At 32.2% G+C, this 20,171-nt stretch overlaps 1 protein-coding gene across 1 annotated transcript in view; it reads right to left on the bottom strand.

Moving 5' to 3' along the window:
* Nucleotides 1-20,171, bottom strand: part of ci (transcriptional activator cubitus interruptus) — a 90,070-nt gene that overhangs the window by 51,708 nt on the left and 18,191 nt on the right. Inside the window, exon 2 of the mRNA XM_090115713.1 lies at nt 4,329-4,602. Coding sequence (XP_089971839.1) covers nt 4,329-4,471 — 143 coding nt within the window. The 5' untranslated portion in view covers nt 4,472-4,602. The remainder of the gene's footprint in view (nt 1-4,328; nt 4,603-20,171) is intronic.

The raw sequence follows: 20,171 nt of genomic DNA, 5'->3' as shown, positions 1-20,171 counted from the left end.
TTTGAAAACTTCAAACAGAAGAAATTTGAACAAACCAAAAACAATGTCATTACCGTTACACATAACGCATTAGACATTACATCAGTTCAAAGGTTTTTGGTTAATGAATCAAACGACATCGGCTCGCAACACCTCTTTTGTGGTCGAACAGAATTGACTGAGTGTTAGGGTTGTCAGCTGTGAGTTATTTAGTTTGTGACAGCACATTATGTACTTCTCTCTTTCAACCTGTGTTCGTCCACTGTTGGACGTAGGTCTCACCCATGGCACGCCACTTAGCCCTATCGTTAGTTTCTTATGTACTTATAATATTAAAATGTTTGCTCTCAAACTGTATTAGAATAACGCAAAAGCTGTAGAAGAAATATTTTGCCCGTTTGAATGTGAATGTGTAAAAAAATAACGAACTATTCTGTTACTTTACTCCGTAACGAACTTATTGTACCTTTACCTTAATACTTTGGCGTTACCTTATTAATGTATAGCTCTGATAATTATTATGTTACCATAATTTATACAAAGTAAAACAACCAATCATCTATTATCTAACACACGTATTTGAAGAAAACACTAAATAACACGACCAACCCTAAACCCAAAGCGTCGACCGAAAATAGCCAATCGTGTCCAACCCATTGTGCGTGATATAATTAGAATGCTTAGAAATAAACACGTGGTGGCAATTATCGCAGCGGAGAGTTAAATGAGGCACCGTGGAGCCGCTAATGGGCACACTCGGCCGAAACTTCCGGCGAAATTCCGTATGGACTGGAGACAAATATTGCAAGAATAACATGCTGATGTTGTCTAGGATTAAGCTTTTTGTGTTGGTAGATCTGAACACTTCATTCATGCGAAAATAAATTGGATAATAATATGGTCAAGACATTAAGCAATATTCATAATTGAACCGAACAATATTTTGTTGTTTAATATGGTTAAGACGATGCTGCAAAATTGTTTGTAATTTGGATAAAAATGCGTGCATCGTATGTTGCGATGAATTGTAATGAATGATTACATTAATTAAACTTAGCTTAACTGTGATTAAAGTATTTCGGCTAAAAAGCTACTTATTTTTTTAACATTGCAATATTTTTATGCTTTACAGTTTACACTTTACAGTAAGGCAAGATATTTTGCATTCCATACTAAACTTTCACATCGATACTCATATGCAATAAGCATCTTAACGATATACTGAATGAAACCCAGAACGCTCTAACCATTTAACCATCAAAGCCAAAACCCCTGAAATACCGAAAGAACTAAGCCTCGTGTAACACAATAAAAATAATGGACACAAACAAACGCCCGAGCTAACTCTTCACAAGACAATTCGCTAGCTTAAACAAATAACACAGGAATATAAATTAATCATTCCACCAACTCGATTCTCGTGCGAAAGATTTACTGGACTTCACAGTACTGATTTACTTCAATTTGACACAAGAACAAAGAGCACTATTGATCCTCAGAGCCCGAACAATAAAGTTAAAAATATTGCAACTGTGGCGTCCAGCCGGCCGTCGCATCCATCAGAGCTGTAAGAGCGGACTGTTAGTAAATTAACGTTTTAAAAGTTTTTAATATTCTAGAACATTCGAGAGAAAAGCGTCCGAGTTCGAGCATTAATCATTGCATTCGAGCGAGGCTCGTCCGCTTCATACATCACACACCCTTTGAGAGCCGCACAGTCATTTGTTGAAATGCTTGCTTTTATTAACGTCTCTAACATTGTAAATGTCTCAATTCCTTTGATGACTTCCTGTTCTTGATTCGATCCCTTTTTTGTACCTTTGTCCGGTTAGAGGAGATTAATGTTATCGTCAAAGGCTCTCGCATGGCCGTTGTTGCAATAAATTATCATTAAGTAACACCTTGTCTCACCCCGGTTTTATGGTTCGACCGTAAACTGCGTTAATATGGTGGCCAATCAAACGTTTTACCTGCGTGCTTTTATATTCGTGATAACGATAAGTTTTACCTATTAGCGTAACTTAGAAATTTTACTTTCACAAAATGACAACCATAGAAAGCAAACAATATTGAATTGATATTATCGAAATTTAGAATGGTATTTAAATTTAGAATGGTATTTAAATTTAGAATGGTTTTTGTATATGTAAAGCAGATAAAATACCGAGGTAAGTACCTATATTTATAATCCCAAAATAAGCCTGCAACTATAGATGTTTCAATTTTTTTATCACTTTTTGAATTATTTCTTGTGTAGGTACATTCCGTTTATGTTTAAAAATCGTTGTTATTATTGAGTATTTTAACGGTAATTAAAATTTTACTGAGCATAAAAATATTATTGACTCTTTCCCTGTTTAACATTTCAATGCATTTTTAGTTAATGTCAAATATTAACATAAAATACAAAGTCTCCCAAAATTAGTTTGCAAATTATGAATATGCAAATTTACATGATAAAATTAAGTATCGATTAAGTTGCAAAAATATTCCTTAATACATAAAGAGGTAGCAAGGGTCTTGTGCAAATGCTTAATGAACCACTCAGTTTTATGGTCTAGTTAGGGCTGCCACCTGCCACATAAAAGTTAATTTTTTTTCTTTAATTTACATGTAAATATATTTCTAGAACTATCCATCAAACATAATATACTGTGTGTAGGTATATGTGAGTTATTTATTTAATTATAATATTTTTAGAATACGAAAATCATGTACACACTACACTTAAAGTTTAAGTTCTATTCACCTATTTAAACTTTTATAAGAACTTAAATTAATTAAATTTAAAAACACTCAAGTGCCAGCCCTAGTCTATCCGATAAATGGATCTGGCGTTTCGGAATGAGTACGAAACGATCGAAAAGGACACTTGCGTTTCAAGAGAATAATAATAAAATTACTTATGTAGATGATTTCATCCGATACGCTGAGCTCTTTCGATTATTTCAGATTACGATAGGCACTTGAAATGCCATAAACATAATGTGGGATTTGAAAAAATAATGCAAAATGAATGCTTTGTAACATTAAAAGAAATCGCTTTGGTGCGTTAAAGATGTCTTTTCTTGGTTGTTTTATAAGTGTATATCATAAATGTAGGTACAATGAGAATACTGAAACTTATAGGATAAAGGAAATCGACTGTAAGTTTGTGTATTAGTAGTGTAGAAACTACGTAACCGATTTTAAAGACTGACACCTCTAAAAAGCTACATTATCTATACTAATACATATTATAAAGAGGAAAGGTTTGTAAGTATGTATGTATGTATGTATATGGTTTTCACGCATAAACTACTGGACCGATTTTGATGAAATTTGGCACAGATAATCTTTAGACCCTGAGAAAGAACATAGGCTACCTTTTATTTCGAAATATGTACCACGGGCGAAGCCGGGGCGGACCGCTAGTCAGTGATAATTTAATTGACATAAGCGGAAAACACCGACATAGGAATTATATAAAAAAAACCCTAAATATCTAATATATTTAAAGTTTAAACCCTATTTTTACGTAATAATTAATTTATTTTATGACTATAGAATCGTCTTATAATACCCAGACTTGAGATAATTTTATAGCCATAAGCTGTATACTTAGTTTTGAATTTATAATCAAAATCTCCCTCTTCCACTTTAATAAAAACTACAATGTTGAAAATATTTCTGCTATGGATAATTTAGTACTACTTATCGTCTATAGTAATTATTTTTATGGCACTAAATTTAGATTTTCTTTATAAAACCATATTGTCAGTCGCCTTTTATTATGTAGGATAAGAATAAAATTGCAAGAATTTTAATTAAAAACTTAATAATGCGTAGATAATTTAATTAAGTTATTTTTGGACACCATAAGGCATATATCTCATTACTATGTTAATTGCATATTCATATTTTACATTAAAAATATATAAATTATTATTTTATTATATAAATTATCAATTTAAAATCCAAATAAATATTGGCTTTTTCCTAATTTCATTTTTTCCGTCTAAGCAATCCTAGGATTGTTTAGACACCAAACGGCTTAAACTATCTTAGAAATAAACACAAGCTAAAAACACTTTTCCTTCCATACACATAAGGTTCAAATTACTTACTGAGCATGATAGTGGTAATGCGTAGCGTGGTGCATAGTACCAGCCGGCTTAAACAATCTTACAAATAAATACAAGTTGAAAGCACCTTTCCCGCAATACAAATAAGGTTCAAAACTCACTGAGCATGGTGGTGGTAGTGCGTAGCGTGATGCATGGTACTACTACTAGACGAATACAAACTTGCCCATAAACACACAAGCTAAATGCAATTTTCGGTCAATACAAATAAGGTTCAAAACTTACTGAGCATGGTGATGGTAGTGCGTAGCGTGGTGCATGGTACCAGGCGGCGATGGCGCAGTCGCATGGAACGCAGCGAACGCCGACGGGAACTGCAGTGGCAGAAAACCGTTACCCGCAGGTCCGACAGCCTCCCGGTCAGGCATTATAGAGTCCTGGCATTATTGGTTTGTACGGAAAAACAACACGATCAAGTCATCTCCACTCTCGCTTCTGTTCCCGTCATTGTTGCGCTATAATGTTGTGGCGCGGTCGATACGGGTTGGCATTTTGTCACCTGGAACAAAGAAAGGAGTGTGTTATTGTTTGTAATTTTTTGTAATTTTTTTAAAAGGAGGTGCGTTTTTATGTTAAGAATAAATTTCCTTAACATGCTACAGAAGCGCGCGCTCTTATAATTTCCACATATAATTTTTTAAATTATAATATTTTCCCCAGATTGTACAAAGATGTGATGTTACAAACAATCTATTTAACACTACGCATTACGTTGTTTTGCGGCAATCCAGACGACTCAATGCAATTATCTCGTTTAAGAATTAAGTGATGACCTACAAACAGTCATATTAATGTTGATTGAGGAATAGAAAACAAAATGATGAATGAAGTGTAGAAATAACAATATAGGTTTTTATGAACATAGATTTGTGTAGTCTTTAAATATAAACAACGTATGCGTAGATTGTCGGTATATCAGACTATCGCTAAAGCTAATAGAATTAATTATTAAAATGGATAATAATGAAATGAAAATAAAACAAATCTTATTTAATATGACTCATAAGTTATTTTAAATTTAATACAGAATCAAGTGTGCTTAGAATTAAAATCAGCTTCCCTGATTAAGACACCAAAATAGTATATTTATACCTACCTATACAAATAGAGAAAAAATTACATAGCTACCTAGCCTATGTAATTTTTTCTCTGATCATATACCTAAATGATCACAATAACATACTAACAAGTAATAAAAAGTCTAATTAAGAGAAACTGCAGTCTCAGCTATGCACTCTTTAAAATTAGCAAGACATGATGATTTCTAAAAAGCGTATACCGTAAAAGGCGGCTAAATTATGAAATCATAACGAGATGTTAGCATGTTCTGAAAAGGGCAACATTTGAATTCAACAGGTTTTTATCGGCCTCTCGTAGTTTAATGTGAGTTTACACTAGATTTATTTATTCAAAAAATACTTATTTATAAACGAAATGTCGTCTAATGTTTTTGTATAATTAGAAGCGAATGTCAATTCATACAACATCTTACAAGATTACACGTATCCTTATTCTAACGGTACCTAGTAAATATTACAGAATTTTAAATTTTTCATACAACTATTTCAATGCTTATTAACAGAACGGTTAAGGGTTCTTGGAAACTGTTATCTGATTATCTCTGATAGACAAGTCCTAAGTTAATCGTTTACTCAAAATAATTAATTCCCGAGTAAATCCATTCAAATAAATTATTTTATACTTTTAAGAGATTAATTAAGAAATATTTTGTCTTCAGAATGTCACCTAGTGTAAATGAACCTTAACGCTATTAAGGAGCCTTTAGTAAAATTCCTTCTGTAATTAATGAAGATGTGATTGTTTTGAACGTGCATTGTCCCCTAAATGGAATGACTAGTGATGTCGGTGGTGAACATATCGATATCGATGAAATCATTCCGATCATTAGTACGCAGGTAAAGCAGGTGAATTCAATTGTTTGTACAATCATAGTAAGTACGTTTGTAATTAATACTGTAAAGTTTATATTCATATTCCTTGGATAATTATGACAGATGAAAGTTTTAATTGTTAAACTGCAACCTTTTTTTGTGAGCACAATAACCAACATAAATATTGTAATTCATACATACGTAATATGTATATGCAAATGAAGCAACGGTAGTTCCTATAACATTTAAAACCAATAATGGCAAAGCGTGAATTTCTCGTAAAATACCATGTAAATGATCATTAGATTATTATTTGCATATACTTGTGAAATAGCGTGTTACATTCTAAATGTTAGATTCACACTAATTATAGTGCTAAAATGTAAAGTATACGTAAAATGGAAACCGTATAAAAGCATTTGAATTTACATGTGTTAAAAGCTGTAAATTGGATTTTAGCCTAACGAACTTTATCAATATGCATTTTAAATTATGAAATTTAAGAATGATAAACAAATTAATAAATTGTGTATTTATGATATATCTAAATGGTAAATTCTGCATATCACTATGCATAAAATTAACTTTCCGAAAAATTATATCGATACAAATCTATATAAGTGTCACATCTCTAGCTTCAAAAAGCGCGTAATGCGCAGACGCATGCCGTCCAACTTAATACGGACCTTAATTACGATTTAATTGTTTTTTAGCCGTCGAACTGTCCAGAATTCCTCGAAACCGTCTATCCTTATGGTGTCGGGGCTCACTCTTAAGCGGGTCATTATTATATATTTCATCATCGATTTTTAATCGACTTTTTTATCGGTACAGGTCGATAAACCTCGTGTAACTGTATCCACAATTTTGGGGAGATATTTTCTCTTTAATTGAGTGATACTTGATTCAGAAGGTTTTCGGTTATGACAAGCGAATCACACATGTACACGTGTGTTAACGTTAAACACGAACGCACACATGCGCCGGAGTTTTTTAATGAGACAATTTGTTTTCAACACCAGGTCCAATGAAGTAGAGGCCATATCTAATAGGTTACTATTGTCCAGTGTGACTTATAGCCGTGTGGTTCGAATGGATCCGTGATGCGAAGTTAAATCGTTCATTAGGCGACGTTTGGTGACGATTCGCGGGAGCATAATTGGCCTGACGGTTTTATTGAATTTAAATATGTCAGTGAATAATTGTAGAAGTGTTTTGTTGTAGAAAGTTGATGTCATTTGTGTTGTACAATGACATAACTATTTAATTGAAATAACCACATGTTTAATCGACATACATTTGCCTGAATTTTGCTAATTAAGCCTTTGATTTATTATACGAATCAGTTCAAACATCTTTTCTTGAAAATAGGACATTTCATACATGTCATAATTGATAATACACATATGTAATTAACTTTTTTTAATAACAAATAGAATCTATTTACCCGCTCAATTATACGCTATTCAAAATGTTGGTATTTTGTACCGTTTCGTAAAACATTAAAAGTCACACAGAATAAACTGTATGCAGTACACCACGTCAGACAATTAGAAATGGGTTGTTTCACCCATAAATAATCACGTGTACGTGTTGAAAATAACAATTGGTACGAAAATTCAAATTTCGGTTACCGTTTGCGTACAAAATACGTGAATGTGATTGGTCGGTTGGTTTAAGAGTGCTGTCATCTGATTGGTGAATTCAAATGCAAATATTATTAGCTGATTGTTTGTTTACATTTATCGAATATTTATGTTAAAAACCAACTTTCATAAAAACCGTCTTCACTCTCAATTTGTACCAATTCTTATAAAAAGACTAATAATGCCACAGATAATATAATATTATACCTACTAGATACTAATACAAAGACAATGTTTATAATTCACTATGAATGACTAAAATCGACTCCAAGAGCGTTCCATCCCTTTCTATCCCTTACAATGTGACAGAGACAGTTGCATATTAACCCGTCACAAAATATACCATCGGCTGATCCTTTATACTCTATTTAGGATTCCGTAAGCGAGCGTGTATTCATCCATAAATTACAATGGCTAACGTATGCCTTTGAGGACCGCGGTACGTGCGTCCGTTTGGTGATAATTGTTATCAATATCATCAAAAGTATGAGCCTCCCGGTTTTACTTGAGGTAGCGAAAAATATTGATATAATATCTATAATGTAACAAGAAAAGCTTTCTATGGGTTAAATATTTATAAAACCGGTTTGAGACATTTTTGAGTTACATACTAGCACTCTCTTTACGAAGTATGTATAGGCAAAGGACAAAGAATTACTTATATATAAAAAAACTAGCGGCCTGCCCCGGCTTCGCCCGTGGTACATATGAAAAATAGATGTTGGCCGATTCTCAGACTTACCCGATATGCACAGACATGAGAATCGGTCCACCCGTTTCGGAGGAGTATGCAGACTAACATTGTGACACGAGAATTTTATATATAAGAAACATTGTATTGCTTGTAACGAGAGCAATTAACCAACTTAATGTTGTAGAAGGAAGGAGAGCGAAAGAGCATGGCGCAATATCAAAATTTAAAATACTTTATGTACCTATCGATGTTTTAATGTTTAGTAATTATTATAAAAAGGCATAATTAAAGGATAATTTATCTATTATTTTTAAGCAGGTGCCATTTTGGATATTATCCCTACACCTGTAGGTTTAATTGTTAATTTGAAATTAATCGGTTTTGAATTCACTTGTACCTTTTAGTTAAAAGATAAACTATCTTTTATATGTAAAAGATATTTATAAGAAACGTATAAAAATTGTTAGAATTAACTTTCAAAGGTTATCTGGTTGCAGTTACTTATGCAAATCTTTATCTTTAATATTAATAAAGTGGTTAATTTATCTGTTTGTTTGTGAATAATATAACAACTATTGAACCGACATTACGATAAAAAAGTATCATTACCTTTTTCTACATCTTTATCGAAAAAACATTTAAAAAAAAACGTCACATATCGCGTTTTTTTTTTTCATCGTAATAATATCATTTTATCCCTATCCATGTTTCGAATTATCTACAGACGAGCGTGTTTAATATTTCTAGAACTTTTAAATAAGCTTAGAATTTAGATCATTACTTAATGAATAATGATCTAAGTAAATAAGTGAACGAAACTCAGGAGAAGTAGGTACACTAGGTACTTAAATTATAGTAGGTATTATTATGTACTTAAATCTATTTAATTCAATATATGGCCATTAACAAGGCGCGTGCCAAGAAACAGAATAGTCTAGCCTAGACCGTCTCTAGTACGTCTAAACCTGGAATTTATGGCGCCATTGTCATAGCAATATACTTGAATTGCATAGCCATCCATTCACACCAAATTTTATGTTCTTTATATTTTATTACTCAACGCTGTCGACTTCTTAATGATGCTCCAACTCAATCAATCAATAACTCCTATTTTGATAGCAATAAGGTGTATTTTTGATTGACAAATTCTATTTCTGCTGACGTTACTCAATCTCAATCAATCAATAACTCTTATTTTAATAACAATAAGGTACAGTTTTGATTAATTTAACTATGTGTGCTCTGAATAAGCTTATTCCAAACATGAAGGATATTATGGTGTCGGAATAAAAAGTTGTAAAACCGAGGTGAAATTTAGTCTACGCTATTTCCCATGCTGTTTATGGCTTCTTTATTTGTTTTAAAAGAAATTGATGCTATAAAGATTAGTATTTTGATTATTAATTTATTGATTCAAGGAAGACGTTTAAGTGTTTTTCTATGAATTTAACATTATTATAGTGATGCGTTTGGCGTATAAATATCGTCATTTACGTGACTGTTGCTTGTGGCGGGTTTTTAATTTTTATTGTCAATTATTCAACAGTTTTAACACAAGGTGGTGAATATACTACACATAAGGAATATTCTACACATCATTCTGAAAAAATATATGTTTTTAGTTATAAGTACTTACCGTTTTTTATATTTTAAAATTTAAAGTTTAAAATATGAATGATAAACTCGTAGTTATTAAGTTTCTTAAAAACCTACAGATATAATATAGATTCTATTTAAAAATCGTAATAGTATTCCCTAAAAAGTATCATAACGTTTCCGTCCAATTATAGCAACTCGTTTAACACAACCATTAAACAGATTGATACGAACGATCTATAAAGTATCAACATTTATTAGTATCCTTGGCGAAGACAAATATATCCGAGGAATAAGTACTTTATTTATGGATTCTCTTGAATAAAAGTATCAACACTACATAACTCCTTACAGTACAATGTTCACGATATCTTGGCTTCTATCCATTCGTTGAGAGATATAATAATTTTTATTGCACAGAAATAGTTTTCGTTGAGTACCTACAAAGAAATTATTCCACCCGTGATCGAATGTTCGAGGCTAAGAAAAATATATTACTAGTGAAGAACAGAGGCACCATGAGATTATAAAAATATTCAGTTATGTTTTTTTTTACATTTTATAAAGTTTAAAGGGCCTATCATTTATCTAGGAGTGTCTATCACAAATAAAATGAAAAAATAACACAATTATTTTTTCATATTAATGGGATGTACCTACTAGAAGCTATCAAGTATCATTTGTTGTTATCTCAGTTTAAATTTACCAAAATATGTACCTATTATTAAAACGAAACTATCCAAACAAAACATAAAGCAAATCACATCTACCCGCACACATAAAAATTACAACTACCCTCAGTCATCCATACCACAGTACAGTAGCAACCAGTTAACAAAAATAAAAAATTCGATAAACGGCGAACTTTACGACGCGCTCAAATCGTTTCTTCAAACTAATTTAAATGTACATCGAGTACATTTGCGGCGTTAAATTACATTATCGTACCTGAATACTAAATACGTACTTTCGAATTAAAGTTTTAACGATCATCAAGCAAGAAAAAGTAACATGAGTGAAATCTTTTTCGTACAGAAGATGCTATAGTTTCTATATGTGTGACAGAGAAGAACGGTGTAAGTGTATCCTTGTCTTTTTGATCCTTCAGGAGAGTTTAAGAACAAGTGTTTAAACAGATTTTGAACTGCTACTGGGCAGCTTATTTACGCTATGGTTATGGTAATTATAGTAGATATGCAATTGAAAGCAAAAATAAACAATATGTAACTTTTCATAATAATATGAAAGTAGGTGAACAGTACCTAAGGTAGAAAATAGAAGTCAATGCACAAGTTACTAACTGTATTACTTATTAATAGGAGTTATAGAGCTAAATACTTGTACTTATAAATAAGCAAAAAAAATATTCCAAACTAACATTCAAATTTAAAATAGGAATCTGCAAAACTTTCGACTATTCGAATAAATTTTCTTTTTTTTTATTTAAATACTTAAAGAATTCGCCATCTATGAATTGTAACCGTCAAACGGTCGTACATTACGTAACATTTTTCTAAGGAGCCGAGGGTGGAGCCGCGGGGCGCAATAATGCCGCTTATCTCTATTCTTAGAAGTCGGGCCCTGCATACTGATCTGTAAACTACCTGATTAAGGCGAAGCAATAGGGGAAATTTGAAAGTCGAGAAAAAATGAAGGTAAGGATTTTACACAATTAGTATTAAACTAATTGTCTAAAATAAAACTCAAACATTATTTATTCAATAATTATACGTATACTTCTTCTAAAAGCACTTTTGAATCGTGATAACATAGATTTACCATCGATTCGGAAAGTAGTTTCTACGGCGAATAACGGGCAAGAGTAAAAACACAGAAATACTTAACTATGAGAAATCCAATCAAATCGCATATTCCTACATATATCTACCTACTGGTATATGTACCTACATAACAAAAAAAAGTCATGCACAAACTAAGCCACGCTTCATGGATATAAAAAATAATTGAATTAAACGTTAAAGTTGTTTTCGAAATTGTCAAGAAAAAGCAACTCGTTCAAGCCAATCATTTATATAAATTATATTGTACATACTTCCAGACAGTGCAATTAAATTTAATACCCAGTACTTATATTAAGTGTTACCATTTCCACACAGAAGTTCATATAAATTTCAATTTAAACTCATATGTATGTTTAAAAATAGACACGTAAACAGAGCAATAAGTAGTCAATGAGTTATTAATATTAATTGTATAATTGACTTAGTCTGGACTTCAATTATATTTTCTACTGATAACGTTGTTCTTGCCCTTGTACATTTATTAATTACCTTTATTTTGTAAATATGGCTATATTTTGCGATAACATTCGCTTTGAAATAGAACTTTATGTACCAAGAATTATCTAATTCAATGTCGACGTCATAATCATCTTTTTTTTACGTCCATTAATTTAACACGCTTTTATTAGCGTCACCTGAATGTTTGTATGTAACCGCCATGTTTGTATGTAACAGACTTCTTTAAAACCGATTTTAACTCACTTTTAACGGACAGATTTAATTCAAACATTGTACACTTATCGAGGATCGGTATCAACACAATAATTCATTTTTACGTTTTTTTTTTATTATAAAAAATTTTAATACTCACGAAAATTTTGTAACAGCTTCGCCTTAACACAGCCTAGTAGCTGTGCTAGTAGCTACAATACAGTATTAGAATGTTAAGCTAAACGCAGTGTGTGGCTAGGCTGGTTCTAACTACAGACAAAGCCTAGCCTGGACATCTGGCCTTTTGTTATTCAAACTTAGTGCCATAAGTAAGGTATGTAATTTGCAAACGCGTGAAAATCATTGCTAAGAATGATACGTTTAAGTTGAAAGAAAATTTTATATTTCCTTAACTTATTACTACCTACAATTAATTATTTAGTTCAGATTATGAATACATGGAACTATTAATCCTCTTTTCTCGAAATAAAAAAATAAAAGCTGCTTCACTTTCGAAATGTACCGAGATTCGAAATTCGAATTAAAAAGTTCGAATTCGATACAAAATCTCCATATTCTAAATTTAAAATTATAGAATAGGTATCGATTATTCTAGAAATTCTAAAGATTCCAAATTTGAAAATAGATTCTTATACTTCAACCATATAGCAAGGAATGAATGAATGAATGAATGAAAATTCTTTATTCCTTAAAAAATAAATAAATGCAAATACAAAAGCACACAAAGGAATCAATGTAACTAGCATAATATTTTCACAAAAACTGCTTACAAAACCCATATTGCTCCCAATGAGCTATGAATGAGCGTGCGGTCGACGATTTCACGGTCAATTAATTTGACAACTACTAACCTAACTACAAACCACAAAATGGTTATTTCGATAGTTTAAATTTTACACATTTCTTTGTTTATATCTTATAACTTTCTATCAATACTAATTGTTACTACATATACATAAAAAAAAATATGGGAGAAAATCAAATGTTTTGTTTGATTGAATGTCCTAATCACAGGAGTTTTGGGACCGATTTGAAAAAGTTATTCAGTGTTGGACAGCCCGTTTATAAAGGCTGTGGGCTGTATGGTCATCATGGTAAGGCCAATAAAAGCGGAGGAATGCGGGTAAAACCGCGGTGCACGGCTAGTCATTTATATGAACTAGCAGACCCGACATAGCTCTAACCATCTAGCAAAATTATACTTAACGATTTAACACCTATCCAATTCACAAAACTTCATAAAAATCAGTCAAGCCATTTCCAATACATTAGACTACAAACACAAACTTATATACCCGTATATGAAGCATTTACAAACACTGACACGAGAAATACACAGACAGTCATACAAAACGATTTAAACAGCCCTGCGGTAACCATTTCACAGGCTGTTGGTGCTAACGCGTAATTTCTGTAAGTGACCACAAGGAATTGTGTTCCGTGGTTTCTCTCTGCTGTTTATTAATACGAGTAAGAAATAGAAGTATTGAGATTTAAATGCTTTGAAAGCTTTGGAAATAGCAAAGAATATTGTAAGTTTTCCCCTGGATAAATGAATCAGAATCTATACTAATATTATAAAGCTGAAGAGTTTGTTTGTTTGTTTGAACGCGCTAATCTCGGGAACTACTGGTCCGATTTGAAAAATTCTTTCGGTGTTAGATAGCCCATTTATCGAGGAAGGCTTTAGGCTATATATTATATAATCACGGTAAGACCGCGGAGAACTTCGGGTAAAACCGAAGAGCACAGCTAGTAATAAATAATTTTGGAAGAGAATGCTTAATAGTAGGTAGGTACCTAATAAAATACGAGGTGAGGAAAAGAAGATTTGCGATTTAAAATCTTTGGAAGTATAGAAATAGCTGATTTTGGTACATCAAATGAATACACAATCACATAATTGTGGGGAAAGTATAGAAGAGAATGAATTAAAAGGTTTCAGATGGTAAGATTGGTAATGTATTTTGCTATGGTTCATTTGCGTTTTATTTTGAGTTGCAATTAGTGTGACATTGCAAAAGTCTTTGTAAATCCTGACCGCCTGGTGCATTATTGTGATAAAATTGATTCTGTACACTGCACTTTACAGTAGTTATGTACCTATGTTTTTTGGGTAATTTGCTATTCAGATGCCCTGTGTTGTGCCTTATATGATAGCAACGTACAGATCCGGGTTGTCGGGCCAAGAGTTCATTTCACATCCTATTTCCCATCCATGTTATGTTAATTATACTTACTACGTACTCAATACTGCCAAAGCAGTTTCCACTAAATCAAAACCAAGTACACCTCCATACATATTTTCAACTTTAACAATATCGACATGTTTGGATTACAATCATTTGTTTCGCGTGTATTTAGCGCAAAAATAACTTATTATGTTTCGTTTAACAAATAAGGCGGTATAACAGCGCGTGACCAAGCTCAAACATTGCTACAATGTTGGCATAATTTAAAAATACCCAGCTCCCGTAATCGTTTACTTTGTTAGTTTTACAATGGTTAATAAAGGGGTTGTTTTAATGAATTATTATAGCAACAGAGCTTTAGTATTCTGGGAAATATTGACTTGCGTGACTATTAGCGGTGGTTGTGCCGAAGTCAGGCACTTCAAGTTTATAGGTCTTTTAATTTGGTATTATACAAATTTTTGTAATAATGATTAGGTGTATCACTACATAGTATAAAACAAAGTCAATTTATCTGTCCATACATAGGTATGCTTAAATCTTTAAAACTACGCAACGGATTTTGATGCGGTTTTTTTAATAAATAGAGTGATTCAAGAGGAAGGTTTTACCGTTTTAGTAAGTATATAATTTATTAAGTACATATTAGACAAAGCGGACAAAGCCGCGGGCGGGAAGCTAGTTTAACAATATATGTCGATAGACAAACAACATATTATATTACTTGTAAACTCATAGGCAATTAGGGCTTTAAATATTTGTGAATACATTTCATAAACACAAGCGGAAATTCCTTCGCCACAATCGATAAAAGAATTTCCAAATACCCGCCCAACGACCATCGAATTAAAAACCATCACAATTAAAAATTCAATTATTTACACGTCATTACCGAATAAATGCTCTAAAAAACGTCCCGAAGCTGGCAACATTTACTTGATTGGCAGGTGTTACCCTATTATGCTTTATTTATTGCATTTCATTACACCCCGTAAGGCTGGACGGGAGTCATTTTATAAATTAATGACATAATTGAAGCTGGCAACACCGTGTGCCCGACTAATGGCTGATTTATACTTTAAATTTTTTCGTGTAATTATTTTAAATGGGAAATGTTGACCTTTAATAGTGCCCTTGCGATGATGGCTTTGCGAATGCTAGGACATGTGAATATTATTTTTTAAATATTTGCACTTTGTAAGGACAAGTTATAAAATAATATTTTTTGAGGTACCAACTTGGTACTTACAGAAAGTCCATGTGGAATAACGCACCTTTAAATTATACGAATCCAAGCACTTTAATGACTTACTAGCGGTCCGCCCCGGCTTCGCCCGTGGTACATATTTCGCAATAAAAAGTGGCCTATGTCCTTTCTCGGGTAGGTATCAAAATATCTCCATACCAAATTTCATGCAAATTGGTTCAGTAGTTTAGGCGTGATTGAGTAACAGACAGACAGACAGAGTTACTTTCGCATTTATAATATTAGTATGGATTCAAATATTTTTTCTTAATTTAAACATTATGTTTATTGATTAAAAATACAGGCTCTAATTACGTGGTAACGGGATAACATTTTATACTATAGTTTCATCCTGAAATGACATAATATAAGAGAGAGCATATCTCCATGTTTGAATAAAAAACATTAACTGAATCGTGCCATGCTTTTGTACAAATGAGCAACATCTTAACAACCGTGTCCCTGTTAGAATATAAATGGGACTTATTATAACTTCATAGAATATTAAACCATCTATCTATAATAATATTATAAAGCTGAAGAGTTTGTTTGAACGCGCTAATCTCAGGAACTACTGGTCTGATTTGTAAAATTCTTTCGATGTTAGATAGCCCAATTATCAAGGAAGATAGCCCAATTATCAACATCATCACGCTAAAACCAACAGGGGGAGCACTGCGGTGGCGGAAAAATGGTAGTAGAGCACAGCTAGTTTGGACATATAAGGAAATAAAACATCTCATTAAGTTTTTTATCCTACATAATCAACGAAGTTCCTGTTCAGATATTTATATTAAAACCACCTGTTCAATATTGTTTGTACACAACATAATGCGTTTATAATTATCGATGAAAATGAAAACGTAAAAAAAAAAATTATTTTCGCGGTTTCAACAGCTCTTAATGGATACATCTTGTGAAAACTTCCCATAGATGGCGTTTTACAATATGTCATTTGATCAGGCTCATATTTATGGCGATACCGCTATGCAATTTATTGTTTTTGCACAGTGCGTTGATTACGATATTTATTTATGTGTTTCATATTGTTTATTGCTTAATATTTGTTCGTGAATCTTTTTTGAACATGTTTAATCGAATGTGATGATTTAATGTTGCCGAGTGTATTTATAATGTTGCGGTGTATTTCAATTGTTTCTTAAATGAGGTTGTTTTTTAATATTTGGGTTGAATTTTTAAATTAAAGGAAGCAATTTATTTATATCGACTGATATAAATATGATGATATTACCGAGCCTAATGATATAATTATTATTGAATGTATTAAAAAAATGCAATCTATATTCCTTACTATTGCATTTTAGTAGGACGGTTTCACTGGAATACATCCAACGACTTAATCAATCCAACGAATTAATTGTCCATACGGCCATTCACACCTTTTAAACTATATATCTAAAAAAATAGCAACATATAAAACTAAAAACATCGCGTGCACAAACAAATAACATCAATTAAAAAATCATCGACGTACTAATTCAATACATTTCATGAGGATAATCGAGAAGATGCGACCGATTGATCGATTTGACCTACAAGTCGATTAGTATTAATATGGTAGCAGACACTTAAACGTCAAGTAAAATTATAGGTTTTGTATAGTTTTTCATACTAGTTTACGTTCTCATGGCTAACAAAAAATCTCTCTCACTCGCCTCATCAAGTTGCTCCGTTCGATTATGTATGCGCTACGCTGTCGTCTCAACAACGGATATCATATGGAGCTGATAAAATTGTTAGTGTCTTTTAACAGAATGAATTTAAAATGTGTTTTGTATTTATTTCTGACCTGCTTGAACATGATAGACTGATCATGATAGAGCTCGAGTAATTATGTTGTTCAATATTTTAATCCCCTATAATAAAACAGCAATATATATGCTGTACGTCGTAAATACTGATAGTTTAAAGATGAAGTAATTTAAGTAGTATGCATCAAGGGTGGTATTAACAGCTCCATGGAAACTCGTACCTAATCGAGTGACGGCTGATAGAGTCCGTCGAGATAATGACATGTGCGGTAAAAACGCGACAGTTGATTATTTATCATCCGTTGGCCTCTTTAATTATCAGACGGGTCTGTGTGTGCCCGCCTTAATGCTCGTGTGATGCCGCCTTAACTTTAAAGGGTAGGTGCAAGGCATTTTTTTCTAAGCTAGCTGGTTGATCCGGGTTCCATTATGATTATTTTATATAACTATTTATTTATTTTTTATACCATACCTACTGGTAATTGAGTAACTGGTAATCTATATTATTAAAAAAAAAACTGAATTGGTTTATTCACAAAGTACTTTAAAAAATATGTGTAATAAAACTATTTTTTTACCCTAAACCGTACGATTTGGTCTTTATCACCATCGCGGGATATCGCAATAAATCTGCAAGGGTTAATTAACTGCCAATGCTATACGTGTTTATAAGAAAATGTATGTGTGGTATAAATTATGAGAAAATGCGATTTTTCATACTTAGACATTTTTAAACTAGAAAATACATTTAAACAGATTTCGTTATTTCTACTGAAATTATTTAATTTTTAAATGGAAGTACCTAAATACCTGAATATATAGGATTGCATATATAGGTATTTATCACACTTAGGCAGAATTTAGAACAATAACTGTTCACCAGACCGAATTTCGGCCGTTGCAGCGATATTCAATCGATGTTTTGATCTATTCATAAATAAACTTTACACAATTTTATCCTAAAAATATCCCTTAAAAACTCACTCTGACATCCATGAATTACTCTAAAAACCCCGTTTTAAACCCGTCACTTTCCGTGTAAATAAGTATTAAATCTCTTCACTTGTACGCGATTAACATCGCAACTTGATACCAGTTACACTATCGGACATCTTGGACATCGCGCCCCGGCGACACTCGGCAAAAACAGGAATGCGGTATCGATACACCAACACTAGTGGTGTATTTTTATCGTGACTTCTTGCTAGGGTTAATAGGGCTGGCAGCACTTACAATAATTATTTGACTTGAAGATACATATATATATTTTGTCATAATTCTATCAATATTTGGTGAGAGAGGTGGAATGAGACAAAAACAAAAATGCAGTATCGATACACCAACACTAGTGGTTATAGTGAATTTTTGCGCTGGTTTATAGGGTTGTCAAAACAGATAAATCTGTGATTTGAACGAAGAACACAGTACGATTAACACGAGCACTAACTTACACGATAATTAAGAGTCTTCATCTGTTGAGCTAACGATTATCGATACATATATTTATTACGTGATTTTTGAGTCAGGAGAATTGCAACACTGTACCTATCTATGGGTATGGTCGTATTTTATTTAAAACAGCTAGATTTTTATCGATACTGTTTGTACTACGATGACTCACGTAATCGTGCTTTGAATTAAGACATTTTATTGATACATCATTGTGTGACACATACAAACACATGCCTAAAACATATAGTAATAGTAGTATTTTCTGATGTTTGATTTTACGCGAGTATTATACATTTAGAAATTAAAGACTTTTTAACGGATTTTAAACGCGATTTATTCATTCTATTATTTTCCCGACGTTTCGAACACTTTACAGCGAGCGTGGTCACGGGGAGACTCAAGTCTCCCCTCAAGTCTCCCCGTGACCACGCTCGCTGTAAAGTGTTCGAAACGTCGGGAAAATAATAGAATGAATAAATCGCGTTTAAAATCCGTTAAAAAGTCTTTAATTTCTAAATATAGTAATAGTATTATCTAATATTATGAGAGTATCTCATTCCCTTAATTAACCCTAAAGCAATTACTTGCCGACTCTTAACATATTATATAAAAAAAATTAACAACTTTATCGATAAATAATAAAACCGTATGAACATTTACGCTATCCAATGAAAAGGTCAGAATGATTTATTAATTTAAAACTCATTAAAGCACTCGTATTTATGTGACAAATCCCGCCCACAAGCAATGAATGCGTTGATATAATATTGCCTACAAATAGATTTATGTATGTACATATTTAATCTTATTAGTTATTTATATGTACATAAATAATATGTCTTAATATACGAAACAAACAACCTATAACTATTGGATAAACTTTTCGGAATTTCGATTTGTTGGTTTTTCGATTTGCGACCATTTGTCTTCAAAAAGCCAAATTATTTTTGTAGAAAATACACACAAAAAAAAGGTAAGACACTTCCGCGGCTGCTATACGTAACTTTTAAATGTAAAAATGTAAAAATATGGCAATACCATACATTTTTTTTTTATATCAAACAGTTAAATATTCTACACTAAAACTCAATTTACTCTTAATCA

This window comes from Colias eurytheme, chromosome 24, assembly GCF_061535395.1.
Source record: "Colias eurytheme isolate Ceu_HAF_F1 chromosome 24, ilColEury1 Martin Lab GWU primary, whole genome shotgun sequence".
Classification (NCBI taxonomy): Eukaryota; Metazoa; Arthropoda; class Insecta; order Lepidoptera; family Pieridae; genus Colias; species Colias eurytheme.
Note: the sequence above shows the minus strand (reverse complement) of the source record. Positions and strands in the feature narration are given on the sequence as shown.